This window comes from Callithrix jacchus, chromosome 13 (genome assembly GCF_049354715.1).
Source record: "Callithrix jacchus isolate 240 chromosome 13, calJac240_pri, whole genome shotgun sequence".
Taxonomy (NCBI): domain Eukaryota; kingdom Metazoa; phylum Chordata; class Mammalia; order Primates; family Cebidae; genus Callithrix; species Callithrix jacchus.
The window spans coordinates 38,675,416-38,703,370 of NC_133514.1; the positions used below are offsets into that span (position 1 = coordinate 38,675,416).

The window sequence follows — 27,955 nt, forward strand, 5'->3', positions numbered from 1 at the left end:
TTTTGTATTTTTAGTAGAGACAGGGTTTCTCCATGTTGGTCAGGCTGGTCTCGAACTCCCTTCGTCAGGTGATCCGCCTGCCTCGGCCTCTCAAAGTGCTGGGATTACAGGCATGAGCCACCACACCTACCCGTCTATCACACTTCTTAAAGCAACCTCTTACTACTCAAATTGTACCCCCCTTTTGTTCAGCATTGGTGACATATGCAGCACTAGTCTCTATATTCTCTTATTTCACCGTCACAACAGTTGGTAGGTTAGTGTAGGCTGATAGGCAATGTGTCTTTGTGGACGGGGTACTGGGGCCCAGAGAAGGTTCCATGTTCTCCTTGTGTGAGGTCAGGGTGAGTTGATGGCAGGACAAGAAATAAACTCAGGACTTGACTTTCTGGCCCAGAAAGTGGTCACTACTCCACACTGGTATCTTCTATCTCTACCTTTAATAATTGATAAGTGTGCCTGGTGCAGTGGCTCACGCCTGTAATCCCAGAACTTCGGGAAGTAGAGGCAGGCAGATCATGAGGTCAGGAGTTCAAGACCAGCCTGTCCAACATGGTAAAACTGCATCTCTACTAAAAATACAAAAATTAGCTGAGCATGGTGGCGCACATGTGTAATCCTCGCTACTCTGGAGGCTGGAGAATTCCTTGAACCCAGGAGGCAGAGGTTGCAGTGAGCCGAGATAGAGCCACTGCACTCTAGCCTAGGTGACAGAGCAAGACTCTATCTCAAAAAAAAAAAAAAAAAGAATTTTTAAGTAGCATATTCTTAGATGTTTAGATGTGCAGCTTTCATTTAAACGAGGCTTATTACCATAAAATAAGTGTGTGTTTCTATTCCAGTGGAATAGTTGAGAATTGATGCATCTTAATGTAGAACAAACTTTGAAACCACAGGCAGTGGGGGTGAGAAGGAAGGAGAGCGTGAAACCCAGCCATGAGTGGGACTGGCCTCCCCTCTCGTCATCCCATCTCCCTCCCAAGCACATTCCTCCTGAATCACACTGATCTCACAGGCTGTGGGGCTCAGAGTGTGCAAGCCTTGCCCTCCCCCTGAAGCTGGACCAGCAGCGAATTCTGTTCCCCAAGGCTAGACACACAGGAATGAGATCAGACGGGACATTCTTAAAATCCGGCACATCTTCATCCTTCAGAAAAGAAGTGGCCCTGTGCATCCCACCCACGCTTTGAAGGAGGAAGGACTCACCTACCAGTTCCTGGCTGCAGTAGGAATGCAGTGCCTTCAGTGGCACAAGGGGAAAGGATTTCTCTGGGAACTGTGACTGTCTTGACCATGAAATCAGTTGAATGCTATTACATCAGCCTCATGACTAAGGACAAAAGAATCTAAACTGTCTACCAAAACGTTTTACAAGTCTGTCCTCCCCTTAAGGAATACATAGGTAAAGAAAAGGGCTTCCTTTTCCACTCAGTTTGCACCAAGGTGTGTAAACTATGGCGCTGTGCAGTTGAGCAGCTCCTTACAAGGTAAGGGTCCTTAAGCTTAAGTTTCTTTTCTGTGATCACTTTGAGGCCTCAAGGGACTCGGAGCTGACACTTTTTTTTCCTGTGAAGTCCAGCACAGATCAGCAGAAATGGCACATGGTGGGGATAGCAGGGGGTGCTTTGGGCACTTTTCTTGTATTTAAAATAAATTTAGAAGCCCACATTCCCAAGCCTTGAGATCACAGGGAGCAGAGGCCACTCTGCGTGCCAGAGTGCCTTCTTGAATGGTCCCAACCGCACCAGCTGCCCAGAGACACCGCGCGCTAGCTCCGTGCTATTCCAGGCTGCCCAGAGACACCGCACGCTAGCTCCATGCTATTCCAGGCTAGCGTCTCAGCACCCGCCCTCCCAGCAGCCATGCCACTCTCCAGCCTCAGAGCTAAGCCTGACCCAGCTGCCAATCTCCAAAATAAAATCAATGTGTGACCTTATTCACCAGATGTACCGAAGAAACAAGCACAAACGAGGGCCAACTTTGAAGCCAAAAAGGGAAGATGAGAAGTGGGAGAGAGAGAAAGAGGAGGGAAAAAGAAACTTGGCTAGACATGAAAGGTGTCTTGTCTGTCTGTTCCCTATTAGGCGTAATTCTCTTGCAATCTGCAGGCTCCACATAATTCTCTTGACCAGAAACTCTCTGGAGAGATAGTGTCAGAAGAAAAACAAACAGAATAGCATCTTCTGACAGCAAAGTCACTTAAAAACCTATTTGGGAGGGAAGAAGAGAGATGTCAGCACCTCGGGGGAGGGTCCTTCTTCACAGCAGGCCACATGTGGAGTAACATTTGCCCTGGGATTGGACAAGGACAGGCAGGGGCCCAGGAGAGGGTAGACACGTGAGGGCAAGGCAGTCCCAGGAAGCAAAGGCCCAAGGCCTCTACCCTCCCAGCCCCTCTGATGCCCAAGATCTACCTCTCTGTGGATCCACACTAAATCGCACAGTGCTCGGCTTTGCACAGCCCCATGGTACACTGAGAGGAATCCAGAACTGCCTTAGAAGAAAAGGAGTTCCTTGGCTGGACTGGTGGCCCACGCCTGTAATCCCATTGTTTTGGGAGGCTGGGGCAGGAAGATTGTTTGAGGCCAGGAGTTCAAGACCAGCGTGGGAAACATAGCAAGACCCTGTCTCTACAAACAATATAAAAATTAGCTGGATATGATGGTGCAGACCTGTAGTCCCCGTGACTCGGGAGGCTGGGGTGGAAGGATGATTTGAGCACAGGAGATTGAGGCTGCAGTGACTGTGATTACACCAGCTGTGATGCACTCCAGCCTGGGTGACAGAGGGAGACTGTCTCTTAAAAAAGGGGAAAAAAAGGGGTTTCACTTTGTCAAAACTCCACTTTCCTACTGCTGCCGGCCACCAGCCAGAGGCTGAGAAGTCAGCTATTGCTGTAAGCCTGTGAAGCAGCGGCCAGCTCCCCAGGCAGCAAAGGCCTCTTCTCCCCAGCCCCTTTGACCTGCCTTTGAGCTAAGCAGTCTAGTCCTGGGGCAGCCAGGTCCCAGCCCCCACCCCTCAGGAGCCCAGTTGGGAAGGTTCTGGAGGAGTGGGGGAAGCAGGGCAGGAGAGGGCGGCCTTCTGTGCTCAAGTTTCTGGGGCAGGCATCCTGTTATAGGAGAAAACTTTTTTTTTTTAAGGAAGAAAAACAGAAAGAAGCAAGAGCTTTTCCCGGCTTTTTCGGACTTGTTTATTACCAAGATATCTGATTTCAGCAAAGGAAACCGGCACTGGAGCAAGGTTTTTATTGGCCGTGAGCAACAGGAATTCAGGGTTTGCCTTTGATTTGGCTTCCCCAGAACACGAGGCACTGAGGGTGCTCGCTGCTTTGATGGAGCAGCCCAGGACTTTGGGGCCCCTCAAATTCCCTGTTTTCTGCAGCATTGACTCCAAGTCCTGTTGGAGGCAGAGGGTGGAGCGAGCGGTCAGAGAGGAAGGCGGCCTCGTAAATGTTTCAGATAAATCAAAATAGAGGACAGTAGTTGCAGAGTTCTGAAACTAGAGCCTGAGTGAGGGCCCTGGCCCACCCCGCTTCCCTGGGAGTGAGGGGCTGGAGGAGGCCGGGTCTGGTTTGCATGAAAGCGCCCCGTTCCAGACTTGTCTCTGACCCACGGAGATAGGCAAGCTGCAGTCGCAGGGCTGAGGCCTGATGGTTTCAATGTGTGGGGAGGATAAAGCCAGAGATTTGCAGGGGCCTCTGCCAGGAGCGCTCTTCAGCTGGGAGGGGCGGGGGCTCTGGGAGAGGTGAGCAGCTGGGCCACAGGCTCACAGAACTGCAGCTGATCCTCCAGGGCCCCCACAGACACCACCATGCAGAGAGCTGCTGTGCCAGGCCTGGAACCCCCGCCCATCTCTCTGAGCTGCGTGGCTGCCTCCCTCTGCTGGTTTCCCAGAAGCATTTCCTGCATGGAGAAAAGGGGACGGCATCCTCCTATTTGGGGGGCTCTGACTGAGCCCCTCTCTCTCATTCTCTCTTTTTTCCTCTTTGTATCCTGTGTCTATGTACTTTTCCCTCTCATCGTCCTTCTCATCTATCTCCCACAAACCACTGGTGACAGAAGACCCCCAAAGCAAAGAGCTTTAGGTGACTCTGTCTCGCTTTACTACTCTGGCTAGCCAGAAGTGTGAGACAGGAGCTGCTAGCACTGCAAGGTGGCCAGGACAAGGGGCTGGGACTTTGGGACCTGTGTCATTGCAGAGGGCAGCCCCTTGGCGGAACCCTCTGGCAGGGGACGGTGCTGCCAGCATACAGCTCCCGTCCTGCTCCAGGTTGGCGAGTGGGAGGCCTGGCCCAAAGGAGACACCTCCTCCCCTCCCAGGGTGTGGGGCTTCCCAGGCAGCTCTGTGTTCCCCCTCCTGACCAGTCACAGGCCTGTCTCCAAGACTGCGCACGGGCCCCAGCGCGGAGTGTGCTGTCCCCAGCACGGCTCAGCTCAGCTGTGAGGCCCTGGCTCATGCTGGCAGCCCTGGTGCTGGTTGGGCCTCTGAGCGGAGGCCCAGGGCCTGGGGCAGGGGTGGGGATGGGGAACAGGGCTCTCACTGTGTCTGTGTCAAGGAACCAGTCATCAAAAGGACTTTATTCAGTCACTTGGAGAACATGTTTACAGGGATAAGGGCTGCAGGAGTAAGGAAGTAGCCCATGATGGGTGTGGGGAGCTGCTACACACACACACACACACACACACACACACACACACACAGATACACACAGATATATACACAACAGATATACAGATACACACACAGATATATACACACATCCAGATACACAGATATACATAGACATAGATATACACACAGATACACAGATCCAGATACACACACACACATACACAGATGCAGATACACACAGTTACAGATACACGGATCCAGATACACACACAGAGATACCCAGATATAGATACACACAGATACAGATACAGATAACACACACACACACACACACACACACACACACACAGATATACAGAAAACAGATACACAGATCCAGATACACACAGATACAGTTACATGCACAGATACAGATACACAATTATACACACGCAGATACACATACACCTACACATACACACCCCTATACATACATACAACTACATACCCTACACACACACCCCTACACAACCTATACATACACACACCTACACATACACTTACACACACACAGAGACCTACACATACACACACCTACACACATACTTGCACATACACCTACACATACACACACACACACACATGCACCCCTACACACACGCCACACGCATACATGCCCCTACACCTACACACACCTACACATGCATACATACCTGTACACATACACACACCTACATACACACATAAACCACACACACCTACAGATACATGCACACCTACACATACACCCCTACATACATATACAACACATATACAACACATATACACATACAAGCACACACATGCATATACACACATACACCCCTACACATACATAGACATATACACATACACACCCCTACATATACACACACACACCTACATATACATATATATACACAAAAATATATACATATATACATGCACAAAAATATACATGCAGACACACATATACATATACCTACACATACACACACACATACACATATACAGCCACACATACACAAATATACAGAGACAGACACACCTATACACACAGACACGCATATACACACACAGATACACATGTACAGAAATATACAGATACACAAAAATATGCCCACATATAGACACATACATATATATACACATACACAGACATACATGCAGCCACACACATACACATGTAGACATATACACACACATATCCACACACACAGACACAGTAGTTGCTCTAAGACTCTGGCACTGGTTTGTCTGGTTTTGAATCTCAAATCTGTTCTTTACCAAATTATCTTATGCCGAATACCTAACCCCTTCGGTGCCTCAGTTTCCTCCTTTGTGAGTGGGGTGATCTTAGGGGAAACTACTCATGGCATTGCTGTGAAGATTAAATGTGGCCATACATGTAAAGTGCTGCACATGAAGCCTGGGGCTGGTGAAAGTTCGGGTGGCTGTTCCACCCCCAGCTGTGTTGGGCTTTGCAGTCAGCTTGAACCTCCCTGGAGAAATGGGGTGGAGCTCTGATGGCCCAAACAGATAAGGACTGTCAGAAACAGCCCAGCTTGCAGACATGAAACCTGATCTTCTCAGGCTGGGGAGGAAGGAGGACCCTCCAAGAGGCAACTGAAACTCCAGTCCTCAAGCCAAGCTCCCTTCATGGCACTCACAGAGCCCCACCGACATAACCAGCCTGGAAGCGGAGAGGGGGAAAGGCCCCGCTTTCCCTTGATGCTGCCCAAACATGGACATCCAAGCCTTCCCCAGTATTCCCCAGCTTTAAACCAAAGACTTAACTAAAGACTGAAGTCTAAAAACAGCAAAATCAGCCCAGAGTGAAACCAAAACCAAATACTCTGGCCCACATGCCGTGGGCATCCAGACTCCAGCACACACCCACTCCCTTCAAAGTGCAGGCCCAGGACAGGGCCCGGGACAGAGGCTCCTCTCCCCACATCTCTCCCGACCTCAGCCCAGGCCTTCTAGGGCCACAGGGCAGCTGATGGGGCTTAGGAAATAGAGCTGACAACTGCCTGCACAGAAGCCTGGCCCTCTCCGGAGGCCAGAGGGAGAGAGAGGGCAGGAGAGGAAAGGAGGAAGGAAAGCACCGAGCCAGGAGGAGGAGCCAGGCGCAGTGGCTCATGCCTGTAATCCCAGCACCTTGAGAGGCCAAAGCAGGCGGGTCACCTGAGGTCAGATGTTCGACAACAGCCTGGCAACATGCAGAAACCCTGTCTCTACTAAAAACACAAAAAATTTCTGGGTGTGGTGGCGGGCACCTGTAATCCCAGCTACCAGGGAGACCGAGGCAGGAGAATCGCTTGAACCCAGGAGGTGGAGGTTGCAGTGAGCCAAGATCATCCCACTGCACTCCAGCCTGGGTGACAGAGCATGACTCTGCCTCAAAAAAATAAAAAAGGTGGAGGAGAAAGGGAGACAGCAGAGGGAGATGACAAGAGAGACACATACAAAAGGAGCGGCGTGTTCTGCACAGTGGCTCATGTCTGTCATCCCAGTGTTCGGGAGGCCAAGGCAAGAGGATTGCTTGAGGCCAGGAGTTCAAGACCAGCCTGGGCAACATAGCGAGACTCCCATCTCTACTCAAATTTAAAAATTACCAGCGTTGGCGGTACATACCTGTAGTCCCAGGTACTCTAGAGGCTAAGGCAGGAGGATCTCTTGAGTTCAGGAGTTGGAGGCTGCAGTGAGCTATGATGGTGCCACTGCACTACAAACTAAGTGACAGAATGAGACCCTGTCCCTAAAAAAAAAAAAAAAGAAAAGAAAAAGGTCAGCCCCAGCGAGGCATCAAGAATCCAGCTGCTGGTAGGAATTGAGGTTCCATGCATAGATGGACTTTTCCAGCAAATTAAAAACCAAAGCCGCCATTGGCCTGGGCTGTGTGCTAATGAGGTGAGGGCACTTCTCGGGCTGCAGAGTGACAGGGTTTGGGGTCGGGGTGGGTGGAGTGGCCTGCGGAAAGAAGGCAACAGTGACTCCGAGAAGCTGGTGTGGAAATCTGCCAAGAGCCACAGCGAAAACCGGGAGGCCTGGTAGGCAGCTCCTAAACACTGGGTTTGAAAACCCACCCTCGCTGGGCGCGGTGGCTCAAGCCTATAATCCCAGCACTTTGGGAGGCCGAGGCGGACGGATCACGAGGTCAAGAGATCAAGACCATCCTGGTCAACATGGTGAAACCCCGTCTCTACTAAAAATACAGAAAATTAGCTGGACATGGTGGCGCGTGCCTGTAATCCCAGCTACTCAGGATGCTGAGTCAGGAGAATTGCCTGTTCCCAGGAGGCGGAGGTTGCGGTGAGCCGAGTTCGCGCCATTGCACTCCAGCCTGGGTAACAAGAGCGAAACTCCGTCTCAAAAAAAAAAGAAAGAAAAAGAAAACCCACCCTCAGACAGAGTTGATCTCTCAGGCCACTAAGCCCGTTCCGTGACTGCGTCAACAAAGAGCAGAGAACTCAGAGCAGAGCTGCCCAACGCCACCGCCTCCAGGGAGCAGGACCGGGAGGGCCTTTTCATCACAAGCTCTTCCAGGCTAGTCCGCTTCTTAACCTCATGTGTGTGTTGCTTCGATAAAAATGAGTTTTTTAAACAGCAGTGAGAGCTGGAGGCAGGCACACTTTTGAGGTTGGCCTCAACCTCAGGCGCCCGCCACAGGCCCGGCAGAGGGGGCTCCCACCCCTCACTTGCACCAGCCCCCACCTGGCTCAGTGCCCTGGGGATGATCCCAAATGCTCCAAGCTTCCCCGGGTGTTCCCTACCCCTCCTCCTGCCTGGAAGAAAGCCTGTGACTTTCTCCTCCAGCCGGCTCTGTGCTCCTCTCTGGTTCCCTTCCATGGTGGTTCAGGCTTCCTTTGGGGTGTGGGGGTGCAGGGGGGTCAGCAGAGCAGAGATCCGCACCGGCTAACACTCACCCACTGCAGGGCACAGCAGCAGGGGGCAAGAGCGGGGTCATCAGGGAGCAGTGGGCATGGAGGAGCAGTGGACATCGGGGAGCAGTGGGCATCAGGGAACCGAGGTTCCACCCCAGCTCCTCCACCATGTGACCCCGTTCCAGCACAGAAAGGAGTGAGACCTAATGAAGCCCCAACCCCAACACACATGCACGCACGCACACACACACACATGCACACACCCTCTCTGAGTGCTAATGTCCTCATCTGTGAAGAGCAAGAGCCACATATGGCTCAGTGTGAGGGTTAAACCAGACACTGCACAGGACGGGCCTTAGTGCCTCTCTCATCCTCTGTATTTTCTTTTCTATAGCATAAAAGCCAGAGGTCCACACACCTGTGCAAAAATGCAGGCCTCGTGCTCCCTTCTCTCCCCTCTGTCACCCGCTGTCCCCACCCACCCCCCATGCTCACACACACACTTCTCTTGGCCAGAGCTGCCTCCCTCATTCTGAGACCTGAATGCCTAACCCCGTGGGGCTCAGGGAGAGGGACGCAGGCCTGCAGCAGGGCCTCATCATCTTGGCTGCCTCTGGGAAAAAAGGCTGGCGATGGCACAGCCCCTTGCATGGGCCTGGCATGGGTTACAGACGCCCCCAGGAGCCCTGAAACCAGATGGGAAGCCAGGCCTGGATGGGCATGGTCCCCGCAACCCCCAAAAGCCCCTCCCTGTTGTGGCCTGATGAGGCTGCAAACCTCTGGAGTCCTGATCCATCCATAAGACCCTGGGCAAGAGAGAGCCACACTTTCCCCTGAGCTCCAAGGAGCCTGGGAGCTAGCAGGGGAGGAACAGGAGGAGGCGAGAGTGGAGGACAGGCCTCCAGCCCTCACAAGCTCTCTCCCTCCTTCTCCCCTCTACTTCTTCCAGCAAGGCAGATCTCGCCTCTGTCTAAGGCGCCAAGCTCTGTCCTGCCCAGAGTTAGGGGAGGTTCCCTGATGCTCCTTTTTAAAAAAATATTTATTTATTTATTTGTTTAGACAGAGTCTTGCCCTGTTGCCCAGGCTGGAGTGCAGTGGCACGATCTCAGCTCACTGCAACCTCCACCTCAAGTCTTTAAGCGATTCTCCAGCTTCAGCCTCCCAAGTAGCTGGAATTACAGGCACGCACCACCATGCCCAGCTAACTTTTGAATTTTTAGTAAAGACAGGGTTTTGCCATGTTGGCCAGGCTGGTCTCCAACTCCTGACTTCAGGTGATCCGCCCACCTCAGCCTCCCAAAGTGCTGGGATTACAGGGGTGACCACGTGCCCGGCCCCTGATGCTCTCTTCATGGGGCTAACACCTGTTGATCTTTCAGGGCAGTTTAGCCATTACTTCCACAGAGAGGCCTTTCCTGATCCTCATGGAAACTGAGGGCCTCTGCCCCATCCTCTCTAATGCCCGCTTTTTTTTCACAGCACAACACAATGTAGAATTATAGTCACGTGTGTCTGTGTTTGCTCAATAACTGCCTCTTAGGGCCAAGTGCAGTGGCTCGTGCCTGTAATGCCAGCCCTTTGGGAGGCTGAGGTGGGAGGATTGCTTGAGGTCAGGAGTTTGAGACCAGCCTGGGCAACATAGTGTGGCCCCATTTCAACACACAAATTTTTTTTAGTAACTGGATATGGTGGGGTGTACTTATAAGCCTGAGCTATTTAGAAGGCTGAGGCAGGAGGATCACTTGAGCCCAGGAGTTTAAGGTTACAGTGAGCCATGATCACACCACTGCACTCTAGCCTGTGAGACCCTGTGAGACAGAGCAAGTCTCTAAAAATAATAATAATAATAATAATAATAATAGCTGCCTCTCCTGGATTGTCAACTGCACGAGGGCAGTGACTGTGTCTTTCTTGTTTACCATGAAATCCCCAGAGCCTAGCAGAGCAATAAGTCAAACTCTTTAATTTCCTGCCCAAATCTTATCCTTCCCAAGTAATCCTCCAGCTTAGGAAACAGTTATTCCATCCTTCTCACAGTTCACACCGAACACCCAAGAGAACATTCTTGACCAATGTTTATGGCACCCTTCATTTCATGCGTTGGAAAATCCCGTGGGACTCCACCTGCAGGCCACCTCCGGGATCCAGCCTCTGCTTCCCATCCCCTTTGCCCAAGAGGCCTCCACTGGCCTCTGCAGCTCCTCGCTGTCTCCTGCTACTCCACTGGCCTCACCATTCCTGAACCTCCACAGAGGCAGCAGAGAGGACTTTTTTATTTATTTATTTATTTTTTGCGAAGGAGTCTTTCTCTGTTGCCAGCCACAGGCTGGAGTACGGTGGTGGGATCTCAGCTCACTGCAACCTCCGTCTCCTGGGTTCAAGCAATTCTCCTGCCACAGCCTCCTGAGTAGCTGGGATTACAGGTGCCTGCCACCATGCCCGACTAACTTTTGTACTTTTAGTAGAGGTGGGGTTTTACCATGTTGGCCAGGCTGGTCTCAAACTCCTGACCTCAGGTGATCAACCTGCCTTGGCCTCCCAAAGTGCTGGGATGACAGGCGTGAGCCACCATGCCTGGCCATGAGAGGCCAGTTAAGCCTAATTCGGAGTCAATGATTCCTCATCTCAAACCCTCCAGGGCCCTCTTTTCACACAAAATAACATTCTTCGTGAATGTGGTCTTAATACCTTATGAAATCTGGACCCACGTGTGGTCAGAAGGCACTGTGACCCCAGCTCTTATTTCTCTCCCTCTTACTCCCTCCACACCACCCCTTAACTCTTCCCTTAACTCTTCACTCCTCCACCTTGCAGCCGCTTGCTGTTCCCGACATGCAATGCTCAGTCCCCCAGAATCCATGTGGCCCACTCTGTCAGTCCTTCAGGACTCTGCCCAAAGGTCACCTTGTCAGAGTTCTCCCCATCACTCTTCAATTGTTGCCCGGATTCATTTTGCTCCAGTGATCTTACTGCCCCTATCCTAGCTTATGCATATTTACACATTTATTTATATATTGTTTGTCCCCCCTCTGCTATATGTTAGTTTCATGAAACCACAGACCTTCTTTTGGTTCACTGCTGTGTCTTCAGTGCCTGAAACAGTATCTGGCACATAGTAGATGCTCAGAAATTTTGCTTAACTAAATGACTAAGACTTCAGTGTCACTTTGCTCAATGAGTTCAATGAATGTTTCCAATTATTTACTGGGCACTAAAAGAGGCTAGGAGTCACAGAAATAAATAAAAGAATTCCCTCTTCTGGGACCTTATCTAGTGGAAGAGTCAAGTATGTAAACAACAAAACTCTAACATAAAACAAAATTAAGTAGGTACCAATTAAAAAAAATAGTAGCAAGCCCAACAAGAGGGCCCCCACTTCAGATGCCATCAGCAAGTCCCAGGCTTCTGATTGACTGGCTATCAATCAGGGGTTTCTGTGACCCCCCTCCCCAGGTTACACAATTTGCTAGAATGGCCTATAGAACTTGGGGAAATGCTTTACTTATGTTTACTGGTTTATTGTGAAAGATACAACTCAGGAACAGTCAAGTGGATAAGAGGCAGAGGGCAAGGTATTGGGAGGAGGATATGGGACACAGAGCTTCCATGCCCGCTCTGGGCATGCCACCCTCCCAGCACCTTGATGATGCATTCACCAACCCAAAAGCTCTTTCAGTCTTTTGAAAGAGATTCAGTCTCATTGTTCAAAAGTTTTTAAACTTTTAGGCTGGGCATTGTGGCTCATGCCTGTAATCCCAGCACTTTGGGAGACCGAGGCAGGCAGATCACTTGAGGCCAGGAGTTCGAGATCAGCCTGGCCAACATGGTGAAACTCCATCTCTACTAAAAATATTTTAAAAATTAGCCAGGCATGGTGGCACATGCCTGTAGTCCCAGCTACTTGGGAGGCTGAGGCAGAAGAATTGCTTGAACCTGGGAGGCAGAGTTTGCAGTGAGCCAAGATCACGTCACTGCACTTCTGCCTAGACGACAGAGCAAAATTCCATCTCAGAAAAAGAAAAAATATTAAATTTTTTTTTTCGTAGTTAGGGTCTCCCTCTGTCATGCAAGCTGGTGCAGTGGTGCGATCACAGCTCACTGCAGCCTTGAACTCCTGGGCCCAAATGATCCTTCCACCTCAGCCTCCGCAGTAGCTGGGACTACAGGCATGTGCCACCACACCCAGCGAATTTTTTTATTTTTTGTAGAGATGAGGTTTTGCCACATTGCCCAGGCTGGTCTTGAACTCCTGGGCTCAGACAATCCGCCCACCTAGGCCTCCCAAAATGCTGGGGCTACAGGTGTGAACCACCACGCCAGGCCTGTTCGATAGTTTTTATAGAGCTCTATCTCCAGTTTCACCTCCCACTCCCAGAGGTGGCTGTGTGGGACTTAAAGCTCCAACCCTCTCATCACTTGGTCTTTCTGGTGACCAGCCCCATTCTAAGGCTAACTAGGGGCCACACCCTAAGTCACCTCATTAGCATCAACTTAAGTATGAAGGAGAGAGACTTGTTATGAATAACCAAAAACACTCTCATCACTCAGGAAATTGCAAGAATTTGAGGGTCTCTATGTTAGGAACCAGGAGTAAAGTTCAAATATGTTTGTATTTCAGCACGTAGACATGTAACTGCCACCATCATCATCATCTAAGTAGGCACTGTATTTTTCCCCATTTCACAGATGAGAAAACTGAGACCTGAGTAAATCAAGTGACTTGCCCGAAGTCACATGAGTAAACATCAGTAAAGTGGCCAGAAGCCAAATCCACCCGAGTCCGTGCTCTTAGCCGCTGTGCTCATTGTGCAGGAAGCAGTCCCCATCTGCAACACTGTGAGTAGATTTCACTTAAAGGATAAATTGGACTTTAATAGAGACAGAGATTATGACCCTTTCCTGCAGGAATGTCTGAATTACACTCAGGTACCTTGTATGTGGTGGAATCGAATCACCAAAGAGAAGCCCTCACACGCCTAAATATTTGTCTGCATAGCATTCACCGGTTCTGATTCATTCCTTTATGGGCTTTCCTCCATCATGAACACCAGCATGAATGCACCAACAGAACCAGCAGCTCAGCAGGGCAGGGACAAGAGCTCAGAGGAAGCCCCGGGAAAGAAGTGGGACAGGGGGTCCACCTTGTCAATCTGTGCTAATGAAACTCTGGAGAAATGCCACGTTTGCATTCTCAAGCCAATTATGGGCCATTACCTCAACCACTGTTGACCTGCGTCTGGTTGTTAAAATCTGAAGGACAACAAGGCACAGAAGGAAATTAGAAAATCTTAGTATTAAAAGGTAAGGCCAGGCACGGTGGCTCATGCCTGCAATCCCAGCACTTTAGGAGGCCAAGTGGGAGGATTGCTGGAGCCCAGGAGTTCAGGGCTGCTGTGAGGTATGGTCACAGAACTGCACTCCAGCCTGAATATCAGAGTGAGACCTTGTCTCAAACCCCCCTAAAAAAAACAAAAAGGTGAACAGCCTGGGTGGGACCCTCTGACACACTGCAGAAGAGAGGGCCTTGTGCTGGAAGCTCGTTAGCTGCTGTCGTCTCTGACACTTCCTCATGCTTATAGTCTATGTCTGTGTATATTCTTTTTTTTTGAGACAGTCTTGCTCTGTTGCCAGGCTGGAGTACAGTGGCGTGATCTCAGCTCACTGCGACCTCCACCTCCTGGGTTCAAGCAATTCTCCTGCCTCAGCCTCCTGAGTAGCTGGGACTACAGGTGCATGCCACCATGCCCAGATATTTCTTTCTTTATTTTTTTTTAGTAGAGACAGGGTTGCACCAGGTTGGCCAGGATGGTCTGGATCTCTCAACCTCATGATCCGTCCATCTTGGCCTCCCTAAGTGCTGGGATTACAGGCATGAGCCACCGTGCCTGGCAGTCTGCGTATATTCTTTATCCACCCATTACTTTCTCCACGCTTAGTAGTGAAGTTCCTTCAGGAAGTTTCTCTGTTCCTGGACTGGATTAGGGAAAAAGCCAAGTGTGTCCTGGTTCTACTACCAGCTCTGGGTTAAGAGTGGACATCTCTAAAGGTTTGGCTCACACAAGGCCAGAAAATCAAAGTAAAACAACCACAAGGGGAAATGAAACTCTTGGGAGAATTTTGTGAGCTCTTCTCCTCCCTAGAAATGACACAGTATAGCAGTTTAAAATTTGGTCTCTAGGCCAGGCACCATGGCTCATGCTTGTAATCCCAGTATTTAGGGAGGCCTGAGGCAGAAGGATCACTTGAGGCTGAAAGTTTTAGACCAGACTGGGCAACATAGCAAGACCCCATTTCTACAAAAAATTTAAAAATTGGCCAAGCATGGTGGCACATGCCTGTGGTCCCAGTTACTCAGAAGGCTAAAGTGGGAGGATTACTTGAGCCCGGGAGTTCAAGGCTGCAGTGAGCTACGGTGGTACCACTGCACTCCAGCCTGGGCAACATATCAAAACCCTATCTCAAAAAAATTTCAACTCTGGTTCCAGGCCTCCATATCTTGGTTCTATTACTTACTAGCTATGTATTCTTGGATGAGGTACTCTTTGGATTCCCTGTCTGTTAAAACAATCATCCTAACTGCTGGGTGCAGTGGCTCACGCCTGTAATCCCAAAATTTTGGGAGGCTGAGGCGGGCAGATCACTTGAAGTCAGGAGTTCAAGACCAGCCTGGTCAACATGGTGAAACCCCATCTATACTAAAAATACATATATATATATATATATATAGCCGGGCATGGTGGCAGGTGCCTGTAATCCCAGCTATTTGGGAAGCTGAGGCAGGAGAATCACTTGAACCCAAGAGGCAGAGGTTGTAGTGAGCCGAGACAGTGCCATTGCACTCCAGTCTGGACAAGAAGGAAACTGTGACTCATAAAAAAAAAAAAAAAGCAATCGTCCTCATTCTGTTTTGAGAACTAAATGAGATTTTTTTTTTTTTTGATGGAGTCTCACTCTGTCCCCCAGGCTGGAGTGCAGTGATGCAATCTCAGCTCACTGCAGCCTCCGCCTTGCAGTTTCAAGTGATTCTCCTGCCTCAGCTTCCCGAGTAGCTGGGATTACAGGCGCCCGCCACCATGCCCGGCTAATTTTTGTATTTTTAGTAGAGACGAGGTTTCACCCTTTGGGCCAGGCTGGTCTCAAGTGATCCTGGCCTCAGGTGATCCGCCTGCCTCAGCCTCCCAAAGTGCTGGGATTACAGGTGTGAGCCACCCTGCCTGGCTAAATGAGCTAATTCTTATGAAATGTACTCAGCAAGCGCCTGGGACGCAATAAGCACTCAGAGGCCGTCAGCTCTCCTCATGTACCTGCTGTGGTAGCTCCAGTCCGCTCAGTCTCAGAGAGATCAGCTAGCAGCTAGCTCCTGCCAAAGGCAAACTTCTTTTGAGAGGGAGATGGCAGATATGAGCCCTTAGACTCTTAGGGAAATAAGGTCTTATAGAGTCTGGTAGACTTGCCCAGATTAAATGGACACTTTTGGAAAGTTTGCTCTCCCTTGTTCTGGTTGGAATTAATTCAGCCTTGTCTCTGCGATGGCCACTGGTGAAGAGCTCATCACCTTTAATCAAGGTATATATAAATATTTTGTTTGTTTGTTTGTTTGAGACAGAGTTTCGCTCGTTACCCAGGCTGGAGTACAATGGCGCGATCTCGGCTCACCGCAACCTCCGCCTCCTGGGTTCAAGCAATTCTCCCGCCTCAGCCTCCCAAGTAGCTGGGACTACAGGTGCGCACCACCATGCCCAGCTAATTTTTGTATTTTTAGTAGAGACGGGGTTTCACCATGTTGACCAGGCTGGTCTTGATCTCTTGACCTCGTGATCCAACCTCCTCAGCCTCCCAAAGTGCTGGGATTACAGGTGTGAGCCACCGCGCCCGGCCAATCGAGGTATATTTAATTGGTCAGGCTCCCTAGCAGATTTTCTGAGGTCTGGAACTAAATTTGAATCATTCTCCTATCTCAAACAAACCTCAAAACAAAAAGATTTTGATGTGGGCAACTCATTTACTCCTCCCTGAATCTCCAAGGAGAGATCTGCAGGAAGCTTCCCAGAGGAAAGGTTCTCTGTGGCTCAGAGAAGAGAGCACTTAAATAGGAGCCACAGCTGGGCACTATATACTAGAAGTATACACAAAAAAATGATTAAAACATGCTCATGGCAGGGCACGGTGGCTCACTCCTATAATCCCAGCACTTTGGGAGGCCAAGGCAGGTGGGTTCCCTAAGATCACGAAGTCGACAGACCAGCCTGGCCGACATGGCGAAACCCTGTCTCTACTAAAAATACAAAAATCAGCCAGGCATGGTGGTGGGCACCTATAATCCCAACTACTCAGGAGGCTGAGGCAGGAGAATCACTTGAACCCAGGAGGCAGAGGTTGCAGTGGGCTGAGATCACACCACTGCACTCCAGTCTAGGCGACAGAGCAAGACTCCGTCTCAAAAAAATAAACAAACTTGCTCATGGCCAGGCATGGTGGTTCACGCCTGGAATCCCAGCACTTTGGGAGGCTGAGGCAGGCAGATCACAAGGTCAGGAGTTCGAGACCAGCCTGACCAACATGGTGAAACCCCCGTCTCTACTAAAAACAAAAGTTAGCTAGGCGTGGTGGTGGGAACCTGTAATGCCAGCTACTCAGGAGACTGAGGCAGGTCGAGACTTGCTTAAACCCAGGAGGTGGAAGTTGCAGTGAGCCAAGATCACACCACTGCCAAGATCACACTCCAGCCCAAGCAATAGAGCAAGACTCCATCTCAAAAAAAAATAAAAGAAGAAGAAGAAAAAGAAAAGAAAAAGAAAGTAACCCCCACTTCATCACCTCTCTGGGTGGGTAAGAAGTCAAATGTGGTGACCCTCAGGACAAGCCAGTGTTTTGTAAATGTCTCCACCAGATATCTCATTCCCAGCAGTGGGGAAGCCTCGCCTCATTAAATGGCCTTTGGCCTCTGTTCAGCCTCCAGGGGTGGGTGTTCCAGTAGAATTCCTCTTTAAATTTTGAATGTCTTCATGTAGCAAAAGGAAATCACAGAAGAGCTACAAGGCCCAGGCCAGAGATCTCAGAGTCTTCCTCGCCTGTGAACAGGACGGCTGCACAGCCCTGCCTATGGGCTGTGACTCTGCCGTCAGCTCTTTCCCGAGGAATGCAGCCTGGGCCGCCGCCTGCGAGGGCCCCCGCTGGGGGAGTCCATTCCCCTTTTCCCTCCCTCCATTTGCAATCACTATTTATTTATCTTTGAAAGTTCAAGGAACCCGAGAGCCTGCAACTGGGACAGATCTGTGGAGCCAGGGAGGGAAAGTGAAGAGGCCAACGTCTAGGCCCCCTGCCTGCCGCCAATGCCAATGCCAGCGGGCACGGGAGAAAAGCCACGTCCCTATGTAGTCGCTGGAGACTGGGCTGACAGGCACAGGGGCCCTGGAAAAGTCCACGCACACACCTGCAGAGCTAAGCTCAAGAAAGAAGGTAGCGCTCACCTTGGGGATGGCTTGGATCAGGGAGTGAAGAAGAGGGAACAGGAGTCCTGCCCCATCCTGGCAGCTCTCTGAAGCAGCAGAAAGGTGAGCCTCTGTGGGGAAACAGACCCCTGGGCTGCACTTCTTCCTGCCTGTCCCCACCCTTGGTTCCTGTATACTGCAGGCAGCTTTATTTTTTCATTTTTATTTATTTATGTGTTTGTTTGTTTTTGAGATGGAGTCTTTCTTTGTTACCCAGGCTGCAGTCTAGTGGCACGTTCTAAGCTCACTGCAACCTACACCTCCTGGGTTCAAACGATTCTCGTGCCTCAGCGTCCCAAGTAGCTGGGATTACAGGTGCCCGCCGCCACAGCCAGCTAATTTTTGCATTTTTAGTAAGGACAGGGTTTAACCATGGTGGCCAGGCTGATCTCAAACTCCTCACCTCAAGTGAACCGCCCGCCTTGGCCTCCAAAAGTGCTGGGATTACAGGTGTGAGCCACTGCAGGGCCTGCAGACAGCTTTATACCCACCACTAGCTGTCAAGGTCATGCCTACCAAGGCCACCAGTCCTCTGCCTTTGGAAACCACGTGCTCCTCCTCCCCACCACACTCTCTCCTTCTAATGCCACAATAAACTGGGGACCAGGCAGAGCCCCATTTCAATCCCAGAGATCAGCTATGCCAGCAAGCTGGGGGCTGCCTCCACGGTCAGACAGTAATAAGAGGCAAAGCAAAGTCTGGAATAGGGATCTCCAGATCCCTGCGCAGTGCTCTTTCCACACCCTGCTGCAAAGCCCTGCTCCTCTTCATCTACTGTTCCCTTGTTCCCACTCACTGTTCCCAAAACGCGTGTACACACACACACACACACACACACACACATATTCTGTCACACACATGCACACACACTCATGCATACATTCTCACACACACACGCACGCACACACACTCACACACAGCTTTGTGGAAAATGTAGGAGGCACAATCCAGCCTTGTCTGCCTTGGCCTTTGACCTCTCCTTGGCCGAAGGACAGGCACCCCAGCTGAGCGAGGTCACTGCAGCGGAGGAGGGTCTGCTGCCTCCTTCGTCTTGGCTGCCAACCTCCTGCGGCGGCCTTCACCGGAGCTGGAGGGAGAGTGAGAGCCAACTTCCAGACTGACCATCGCGTCAGGAGCCAAGGGAAACCTCAGAGCAGAGCACCAAGTTCAACCCAAAACAGGGCACCCAGATGTCTCTGCCCAAGCCCGCGGGTCCAGGAGGGCCCCAGCAGCCTGGGGGTGCAGGCTGCACCAGCACAGGCGAGGGAGGTTTTGTGGAAGGTCGTGGTGGCAGGCTCAGAGGTCTAAGATGGGCCCGGGGACGGGGATGAGCGGGAGAGGAGTGTTTTGGTTCGGGGCGGGCGCGGGGACGCAGGGTCCTGGAGCCAGCTGGCCCGCCCCCACTCGGCCGAGGGCCTCGGCCTGGCCGCTAGTCAGACGGCGCTAGGGCCCCGCGGAAGGCCCGGGAGGGCGGGGGCCGGCGGCGGGAGCGGCGCGGCGCGGAGCTGCCTCCATCCATGGCACGGAGCGGCGGCAGCGGCGGCGGCAGCAGAAGCCCGGCGCGATCCGCTAGGTCCCAGCCCAGCGCCCAGCAAGCAGGCGACGCGGAGGGGCCGGGCCTCCACCGGGCCGAGGGCCGGGCGCTGAGACTCGGGCCGCGCCGCCGGGGGCCGCCCGCGCTGAGCTGACAGCTGCGCCAGCGTCCTCCCCGCCGGGGCGCTCGCCGGAGATGCCCCCGGGGCGCGGCGGTGGGGACCCCCGGGCTCGCCTCCGCCCAGGGCCCCCCGCCCGGTCCTCGGGCGCCCCGGCTCCCCGCTAAGCACGCCTCCCGCACGCCTGGGTCCCTCCGGCCGGCGCGCAGCCCGGCCCCAGCGCTGTGGGTCCCCGCGGGGAGATGGGTTGATGGGCGCCGGGGGACGCAGGATGCGGGGGGCGCCCGCGCGCCTGCTGCTGCCGCTGCTGCCGTGGCTCCTCCTGCTCCTGGCGCCCGAGGCTCGGGGCGCGCCCGGCTGCCCGCTCCACATCCGCAGCTGCAAGTGCTCGGGGGAGCGGCCCAAGGGGCTGAGCGGCGGCGCCCCCGGCCCGGCACGCAGGAGGGTGGTGTGTGGTGGCGGAGACCTCCCGGAGCCTCCCGAGCCTGGCCTTCTGCCTAACGGCACCGTTACCCTGTGAGTACCCTATCAGGCCAGCTCGGCCCGAGCTGGGACGGGGGACTAGGGGCAGCGAGACGAGAGGGGCGGGAGCAGGGGGAAGGGGGCGATACCCCCACTTCAGAGATTCAGGCGCCGGGAGGGGAGGGTTGGAGGAGCAGCGGGGAGACTGGGGCTCCTGGAGTGCGGAGGCGGGAAGCGGCTGCGGGGGGCAGGCGCGCCCCTGATAGAGGCACCGAAGGCGCCCACTCACCTGCACAGGTGAAATGGAGTGCACGCCTGTAGGGCACCCACGCCCCGGGTTCCAGACTGGACTAGGGTTGCGGACTTTAAGACCTGAGAAAGGTGAGAGCGGGGAAGGCTTAGGAAAGATGGACACCCGTGGCCCAGGACGGGGCTGTGTTCCTAACCACTGCGGACGCGTCCGGAATCCGGCTGGAGGAGTCTCTGGATTTACCCGCCTGGCCTTGTCCCTCCCATTGGGGTCATCCCATCCATACCCCCTGCCATGCCAGCGCCGCTTCCCACCGGTCTCTTTAGAGCAAGGGGAGGCTGGGCTCGGGAAAGTCGGCCCTTGGAATGCGGGCGCTTCTGGGCTGCGGGAGACCCTGGCGTCCCGCTAGTTCTAGGGCCCCTCTCCCACGGCGCCGTTTGTGCGGTGAGCTCTGTGCTGGGTCCCGCGTCCCTGCCTCTTCTTTGCCCCCCCCCCGGAAATAACTCGAGCTCTGGCTGTTTCTTGATTGACTTCGCGCAAAGATTGCCAAGAAAGAAAAGAGGCTGGGGAAGCGGGATCCCCCCACCGCCGCCCACCCCGGCCTCATCCCGCGACTTCTCTCTCAGTCAGGGCCTCAGTACGCCCTTGCTTTGCTGGCAGCGAGCGCGGTGGCGCCGCAACCCGACCCCAAGCCTCCTCCAACGGGGTCGCAAGTTCCAGCAGCTGCGCGAGCATTGGCGACCCCTCCCAGCCGCAGAGGTTTCCTGCGCCGGCCACGTGCTCGCAGCTCCACGCACGCCGTGGACTTGAGGGTCGGGCGTCCGCGGCCGCCGTTTCCTTTCCTGTCCCAAATCGAGCCTAAGAGCCGCTTCCCTTTCCCTGTCCTCCTAACCCCAGTGGCAACCGTTTCTCCACCGCCCCTTGCCCGGAGTCCCGGCTGGCCCAGTCTTTTCGATTGTGTCCAGAACAATACAGTAACGCCTCTGGTTGGGTGAGTTCAGAGACTGCCCGCTTCCTGACAGGACACAACTGGTCAACCTCTGACGCTGGCCGCCCGGCCTGCATTTTCCCCAGCCCGGGTGTATGTGTGTGTGCCTGTGTGTGCCTTAGGGGTGGAGGCGGTGTGTTTGCTCGCTCCCGCCTCCGGCTGCTCAGGGCTAAGTGGCCAGGAAAGGCACCTGTGGCTGTTCAGGGCTGCTCTCTCTGAGTGTCCGCTGGGGTCTGAGGGTCCAGGCAGGCCTGGGCATTCCCCAGCCCACTCAGTTCTGGAGGAGAAAAACGCTTGCTCTGAGGAATAGTCGGTCGTGTCTGCCTTGAGTCCCAGCTGCATAATAATTCAGAACTGAGATCTGGGCGTGCATGTGTGCACACTCCAGTGTCTGCTTATGCACATTTGTGGGATGCGCATTCTCTGCGTTTCTGTGTCAGGGTTAGGGAATCCTAACATATCAAAGGCAAAAGGAAATGGCTGGGGGAGGGGGGGTAGAGGGGATGGATAGAAAGTCGGTTTTGCAGTACATCTTAAAATGATCAGGCCATGGTTCATTCCCATCCACACCACTTCAAGGAGAGAGTGGGGCCAACTCTTGGTAAAAATGCATAAGAACCGGGTGGCAGCAAAGGTGACCCCTAGTTCACCCTCCCATCCCAAACCCTCCCAGGCCACTGACCCACTGGCTTAGGACAGGATATCCTTTAAAGAGCAGCCTTCAAGCCTGGCTCTGGATTCCCCACAGGGACACAGACAGGGCAAGGCCAGGGACGCCCTGGAGAGTCCAAGGGACCTTCAGCCTGGAGGGTAATGGAATCCTCAGTCACAGACTTACTGCTTAGCTCTTCCGCCAGGATCCACATAATCCTCATCCTCATGGCACCCCCACGCCCACCCCCCACTAGCTGTCTTTGGAAAGAAAAAGAACCCATGCTCTCCTTCAGCTGAAGCTGGGCAAGGGTTCCTTCCTTAAGCTCAGTCCCTCCAGCACCCCCATGCCCACCCCAGGATGTATCTCGAGGGAAGGAACAGGAGAAGGTCTATGTAGGGGCTGAAAGGGGATGATCCGTCTCCTCCCCATCGGGAAGAGCTATAGCTGACAGCCCTCTAAGAACAACAAAAACCCCAAGTTAACACAAGTAAAGCATAACTCATGTATTACTATTACGCACACACGTGTGCACAGGAGTCAATGAGGCTGAAACGCTCTCTCTGCAGGAGAGAGATATATGGACCAGGAGGTGGGAGGTGGCTGGCAGGTGATGGGACTCAGGAGAAGGTGAGCTGCACAGAAGCCAAGGTCGTCTGGTTATTCGGATGACACCTCTCAGATGATCTCTCGAAGCTGCCCTCCTGAAGAGTAGATGAGAAGTCTGTTTAGGTGTAGTGACGACTCGCCTGTCTCTTCTTCTCTTTCTTGGTTATTTGCTGAGATTGCTAGGGATATGGTAGTAAGACCATTGCCCTTCTTTTGGGGAGAAGTTTTACTCCATCAGGTAAGGGAATTCCAGGGGAAGTGCCCCCTCCCTGCCCTGGGGGCGCAGGGGACAAGATAAGTTAGCAGGATCTTAGTTCTGAGCTCCAAGTTCTCAGGCCCCCAAGGTCTCTCAGTGTGTCAAAGTGCCTGAACTTTGGGGTATCGCTCTCTGAGCCCCTGTATCTGGGAAGGAGGGAGCTGCCACTTTTTTTGCCCGGCAGCAAACGCACAAGAGCTGAGACCACCACATGCAAATGGCCAGCCTCGATTCCAAACTCCTCCTTCATACTTGATTATTTTTCTGCCATGAAGATTTTCCTTTTCACCTTTTAGCGTGTCACCTGGTGCGAATAAGACTGGAGCCCTTCATTGCTGCATTATGGCTCTATCCTCCCTCCCCATCTCCCCCACATTCCATGGAGGACCCCTTATTTTTCCTCCAAGATGGAGCCCAGGGGACCCAGGATTGACCCTTGGGGAGCCTGAGTGCTGGGGTCTGTTCAGGCACAAAGGCAGGGTCCTTGTCTATGGAGAGCCTCCTCCTGCGCTCCGACAGTCTTTCCTGCAGTCGAAGGTGACCGGTTCCCAGTCCTGTTTACCACCTCGAAAGCCTCCGGCCACCTCCACCCATTATCTCAACTCTGCCTGCTGTTTTTGCACCCCCCTTCTCCCCCATCCTTTGCATTTTTTTTTCTCTGGTGGATTTTCATTCCCAGTTTTCCAGGAAAGCTGAGCTCTTGGCTTCCTTCCTGATCCCTCTGTCCCACCCCACCCCCCAGGCTCCCGGTCCAGTCTGCAGGGCAGCTCTGGGCACCCGTGCTCCAGAACAGACAGAGCAGGAGCTTTTGTGGGCCTCCCCCAGGGAAAAGGTCCCTTGGGGGGGTGGCCTGTGAGAGGAAGAACCTGGGTGTGGAAGGAAGGTGCAGGCCACTGTGAGCCCCACTATTAGCTCAGGGCTCACTATCAGCTGAGGGCTGAGGTTCTCGGCTCTGTGAGTGAGTGAGGGGGAAGGGGGCTGAGGATAAGGAATTCCAGGAAAGGACTGTTTGTAGATAACTCCAGAAGGAGATCTGTGAAGACCTCCCAGGATAGCAGCCACTCCGAGGATACCAGCCAGTGTCATAAAGTCCCAGATGGCCTGGGCTCCAAAGGGTCTTAGCGATAAGGAAGTCCAGTCCCATGTCTTACAGCTGAGCAAACTGAGGCCAGGAGAGGGAGGATGCCGGCAGGGGCTGGTGCCAGGATGGGCATTGCATTCCTGCCAGGTGAGGGCCTCGGTGCTCACCTGGCTGGATTTGGGACTCATTAGACACAAAAGACTTTAAAAACCCGGTTCCTTCCCAGCAGGATCTGAGCCCTTTTGACCTGGGAACATTCCAGGCTGGGCCAGGAGAGGTCACTTTGAATTTCCCCAGAACAGGCAATTCTTCAGCCTGCTCAGCCTCCCATTCCGGGAGGCGGGGGGCGCCCACCACACAGGCTGCCCACCTAGGGGAGGAGACTCTGTCTGTCGCAGGTGTGCCCAGCACAAGCTGGGTTCTTCTGTTAGGAGTTCGGTGGTCTTGGTGGGGGAAGTTGAGGAAAATGGGCCTCATGGAAGTGGTTCTTGGGCACTGGTCTCCCTCTGGACCTCCGGATGCCGGCTGGGACTCACTTCAGGACCCCTTGCTACAGACACCGGGATCCAGTTAGGGGAATGTGGGCAAAGCCTGCCAAGCATCGTGCACATGGCCCGAGGGCAGGACCAGGATGCTGGTGGAGGGGCGGGCCCAGGCCGGCGCCCCCACCCCCTTCTCTTCCACCAGCTTTCCCCCATATGGTTCTCATAAGGTCTGGGCGCAGAGACAGCAGCCAGAGGAAGTGGCTGTGTACAGAGAGCTTTTGTGAGAGAAGAGGGGGAGGGGGAAAGAGTGAAGAAAACGAAGGAAAGACGAGAGGGAAGAAGACAGAGACAGAGAAGGCCAGGGCAAGCCCGGAGGCTGCAGCACTCACTCGCCTCCCCACCCAGGGGTACAGGTCTCAGCTGCAGCACTCCCGCCTGGGCTCCGGGACCTCACCTGTTCAAAGGGATGGGCCCAGCAGAAACCTCAGTCTCTCCTGGATTCCCATTGGAGAAGCTGGAGGTCGCTAGCTCAGGACCTGGGGATTCCTCCCTCTGTCCTCTGGGGCCTGGAGGCCCCTCCCCTGAGGGCTCTCTCTTCTGCAGGACGCTAGAGTCAGGGTCCCATCCTAGGGAGAACACTGGAACAGAGGTCAGAGCTCTCTGGGGCTCACTAGTGGAATGAAAAACGCTGCTGAGGCCATCATGTTGGCTCCAAAGGGGATGCTTGTGACTCCGCCCCCAGTGGGTCTGAGACCAGCAAATGGGTTATCGGCCAGAGTCACTCCTGCGAATGCATAAACCCAGTCACTCCTGAAGCCACCAAAGTCCCCTCCTGCTGGCTACCATGGCTCTCCCCTCTGTGATTAGGGAGGGGGAGTAGCAACCCCTCATCCTAGGGGGGAGTCTGAGAATTTCCCCCAAAGGCAGCGGCAAACCAGTGTAATTTGAACCTAACCATAAATTGACCCTTCAATGTGGGGTCATGTTTTTAAAGAAAGAGAGTGTTTCTAAGTTTATCCCACATGGGAGTCATTGGGAGAAGAACCCTTTACTGATGAAGAATAATTTCCAGCCACCTCTGAGTTGATTGCTGTCCTTCCACCCCATGGAGGCTCTGGCTGCTCCCCTCAGCAAAGCCCAGAGAGGGGAGGAGAGTTCCTGGAGGCCACACAGCCTGGACCCAGACACCGATAGCTTCCCCATCACGCCAGAGGTAGAGGCTGCCCCAGCCTCCCTGGGAGCAGCCAGAGAGCAGGGGTGGGGAGAGGAGGGAAATGGCCCGGGCTGGGGGACCAGAAGGAAGATCCGGTAACCGCTAGGAAGGGCTGCTCAGAGGGGCTGTTTATTTTCATTCCCCCAGCCCAGCCGCTCTGTTCTATTTACAGCTCAGACACTGACAGGACGAAGCTGCCTCCTCCCCTTCCTCCCTCCCCCAGGGCCCCCATCCTTCCCAAACTCCAGAACATTCCTTTGCTTTCAGGACTGGGTTATGAGGGGGAGGGGGCAGAGAAGCCATGGAGTGTAGCTCACACCGGCAGCCTCCCAGGACTCTCCCAGGCTCCCAGGACCCTCCCAGCCTCCCAGCCCTTGCCTGGGAACCAGGAGGGTGTGCAGGATGGATGGGGCCAGGTGAGGCCCCAGAACCCCATCTGTCACAGAAGAGCAAGCAATGGACAGGTTCTCTCCCAGGGAGAGCCCCAGGGAAAGTCCTGGGCAGGGAGTTCCAGCCTCAACAGAGGGGCCAGACATCTCCCAGCTGGAAAGGGAAGATCTGAGGCCCCACCTGCCTCTCCTCCTGCCTCTCCTCCTGCCTCCCCTCCTCCCTCCCCTCCTCCCTCCCCTCCTGCCTCTCCTCCCTCCCCTCCTGCCCCCCCCTCCTCCCTCACCTCCTCCCTCCCCATGCCAGGGCTCCTAGCCTTGCTGGGAATTGTGTGTTGAGGCAGAAATTATGACTTCAGGCTTCAGGAGACTCAGTGTCCAGGATGGGAAAGGCCATCAGATAGAAGGTGTGGGGTCTCCAGTTTACCCCCAGGGAGGGGTCAACCTGCCCATGGTCACTCTCTCTCTCTCTCTCTCACACACACACACACACACACACACACCACAACTCTTAGCCAGGCAGCTCTAACAAGACCCCAGGGCTTCTGCCTCCGGTCCCCTCTGCTGTTAGTCTGTGCAGATGGGAACCCAGACAAAGCCACCAAGGGCAGCCACGTCTGTAGAAAGAGAAAGGGAGAGGAAGCACAACAGAGAGGTCTGGGGACTCCGAAGCTTCTCAGATCTTTTGAAAGCTTCACCACCCTCAGTCCCAAACACTGTTGCAGGCAGCAGGGGTCCTGGAGGCCACACCTGCCTGCTCTGCTGATGGCAAGGGAATTTTCTTTATTTTATTTATTTATTTTTGAGACGGAGTTTCGCTCTTGTTACCCAGGCTGGAGTGCAATGGCACGATCTCGGCTCACCGCAACCTCCGTCTCCTGGGTTCAAGTAATCCTCCTGCCTCAGCCTCCCGAGTAGCTGGGACTACAGGCGTGTACCACCATGCCCAGCTAATTTTTGTATTTTTAGTACAGACGGGGTTTCACCATGTTGATCAGGATGGTCTCGATCTCTTGACCTCGTGATCCACCCGCCTCGGCCTCCCAAAGTGCTGGGATTATAGGCGTGAGCCACCCCGCCCGGCCAAGGCAAGGGAGTTTTCTAATCAAAATGCAGACACGTGGGACTGGGATTTTAAAGGGGCCTAACCCCAAAAATAATACTTCCTGTCTTCTCTTGAGGAGGGTTGCCGAGATATAGGTTGGCAGACAGATCAGAATACAGGTTTTATTGCTGATAAAAGCTAGATTAGAAGACCTGGCTTAGAGGTTCAGCAGCAATGAGTTTAGTCAGAGCTACGCACCCAGGGGACATCCAAGGCCCACTCCCCCCTCCCCCCCCAGGGAGAGCCCCACGTTGAACAGCTCTGCAGGCAGGAAGGCCTGGGGCCTCTTTGCACACTGACCAATCAGAGGAGCCATCCCTGGGGATGGGGCAGGGCAGATGCCCTAATTCATTTTCCTCCACGTGGATACATGAGCCAGGGGAAAGGGGCTCCCTCGACCCCAAAATGGCCTAACAAATACAAACGTCCTCACAGGGTCCCCGTACAGAAGCACTGCATGGAGTATTTGAAATCAGTCTGACCCAGGAAATGTGCAGCCCATGGTCTCTAAAACGCCCTTCCAACTGTTTCCTCTTCCTCTCTGGCACCACCTCAGGTAGCTTCAGACAGTGTGACCCCTATGGGTGTGGTGTCCCAGAAGGCTGAACTGTGGAGCCAGGCTCACTCAGAGAAGGATAGGTGCTATCTCCTAGGTGTTGGGGAGAGAGAGGGAACTGGAAGTAGAAAGAAACTACCATGTGGCTTGGCGAAACCCAGGCTCAGCAGTGAACTCTCTGTTGACCGAACAGCCCCTCCATCCTGAGCTCTGCCCCCATCACTCAGCCAATGCCCACAGAGAATCCTCACCCCATGGCAGGAGGCAAGAGACC

General features: G+C 53.5%; 1 protein-coding gene and 1 long non-coding RNA gene across 2 annotated transcripts in view; one reads left to right on the forward strand and one right to left on the reverse strand.

The window, feature by feature from the left end:
* Nucleotides 1–19,487: 19,487 nt before the first annotated feature.
* The window catches only part of ADGRA2 (adhesion G protein-coupled receptor A2), a 45,485-nt gene continuing 37,017 nt past the window's right edge, over nucleotides 19,488–27,955 (forward strand). Inside the window, exon 1 of the mRNA XM_002807488.6 lies at nucleotides 19,488–20,154. Within this exon, the coding sequence (XP_002807534.4) occupies nucleotides 19,889–20,154 (266 nt within the window). The 5' untranslated portion in view covers nucleotides 19,488–19,888. The remainder of the gene's footprint in view (nucleotides 20,155–27,955) is intronic.
* LOC128929430 (uncharacterized) lies at nucleotides 22,482–25,101 on the reverse strand. The gene is made up of 2 exons (XR_008475944.2): nucleotides 24,876–25,101; nucleotides 22,482–22,694 (listed from the first exon to the last, which is right to left on the reverse strand). It is a non-coding gene; the product is annotated as an uncharacterized LOC128929430 (long non-coding RNA).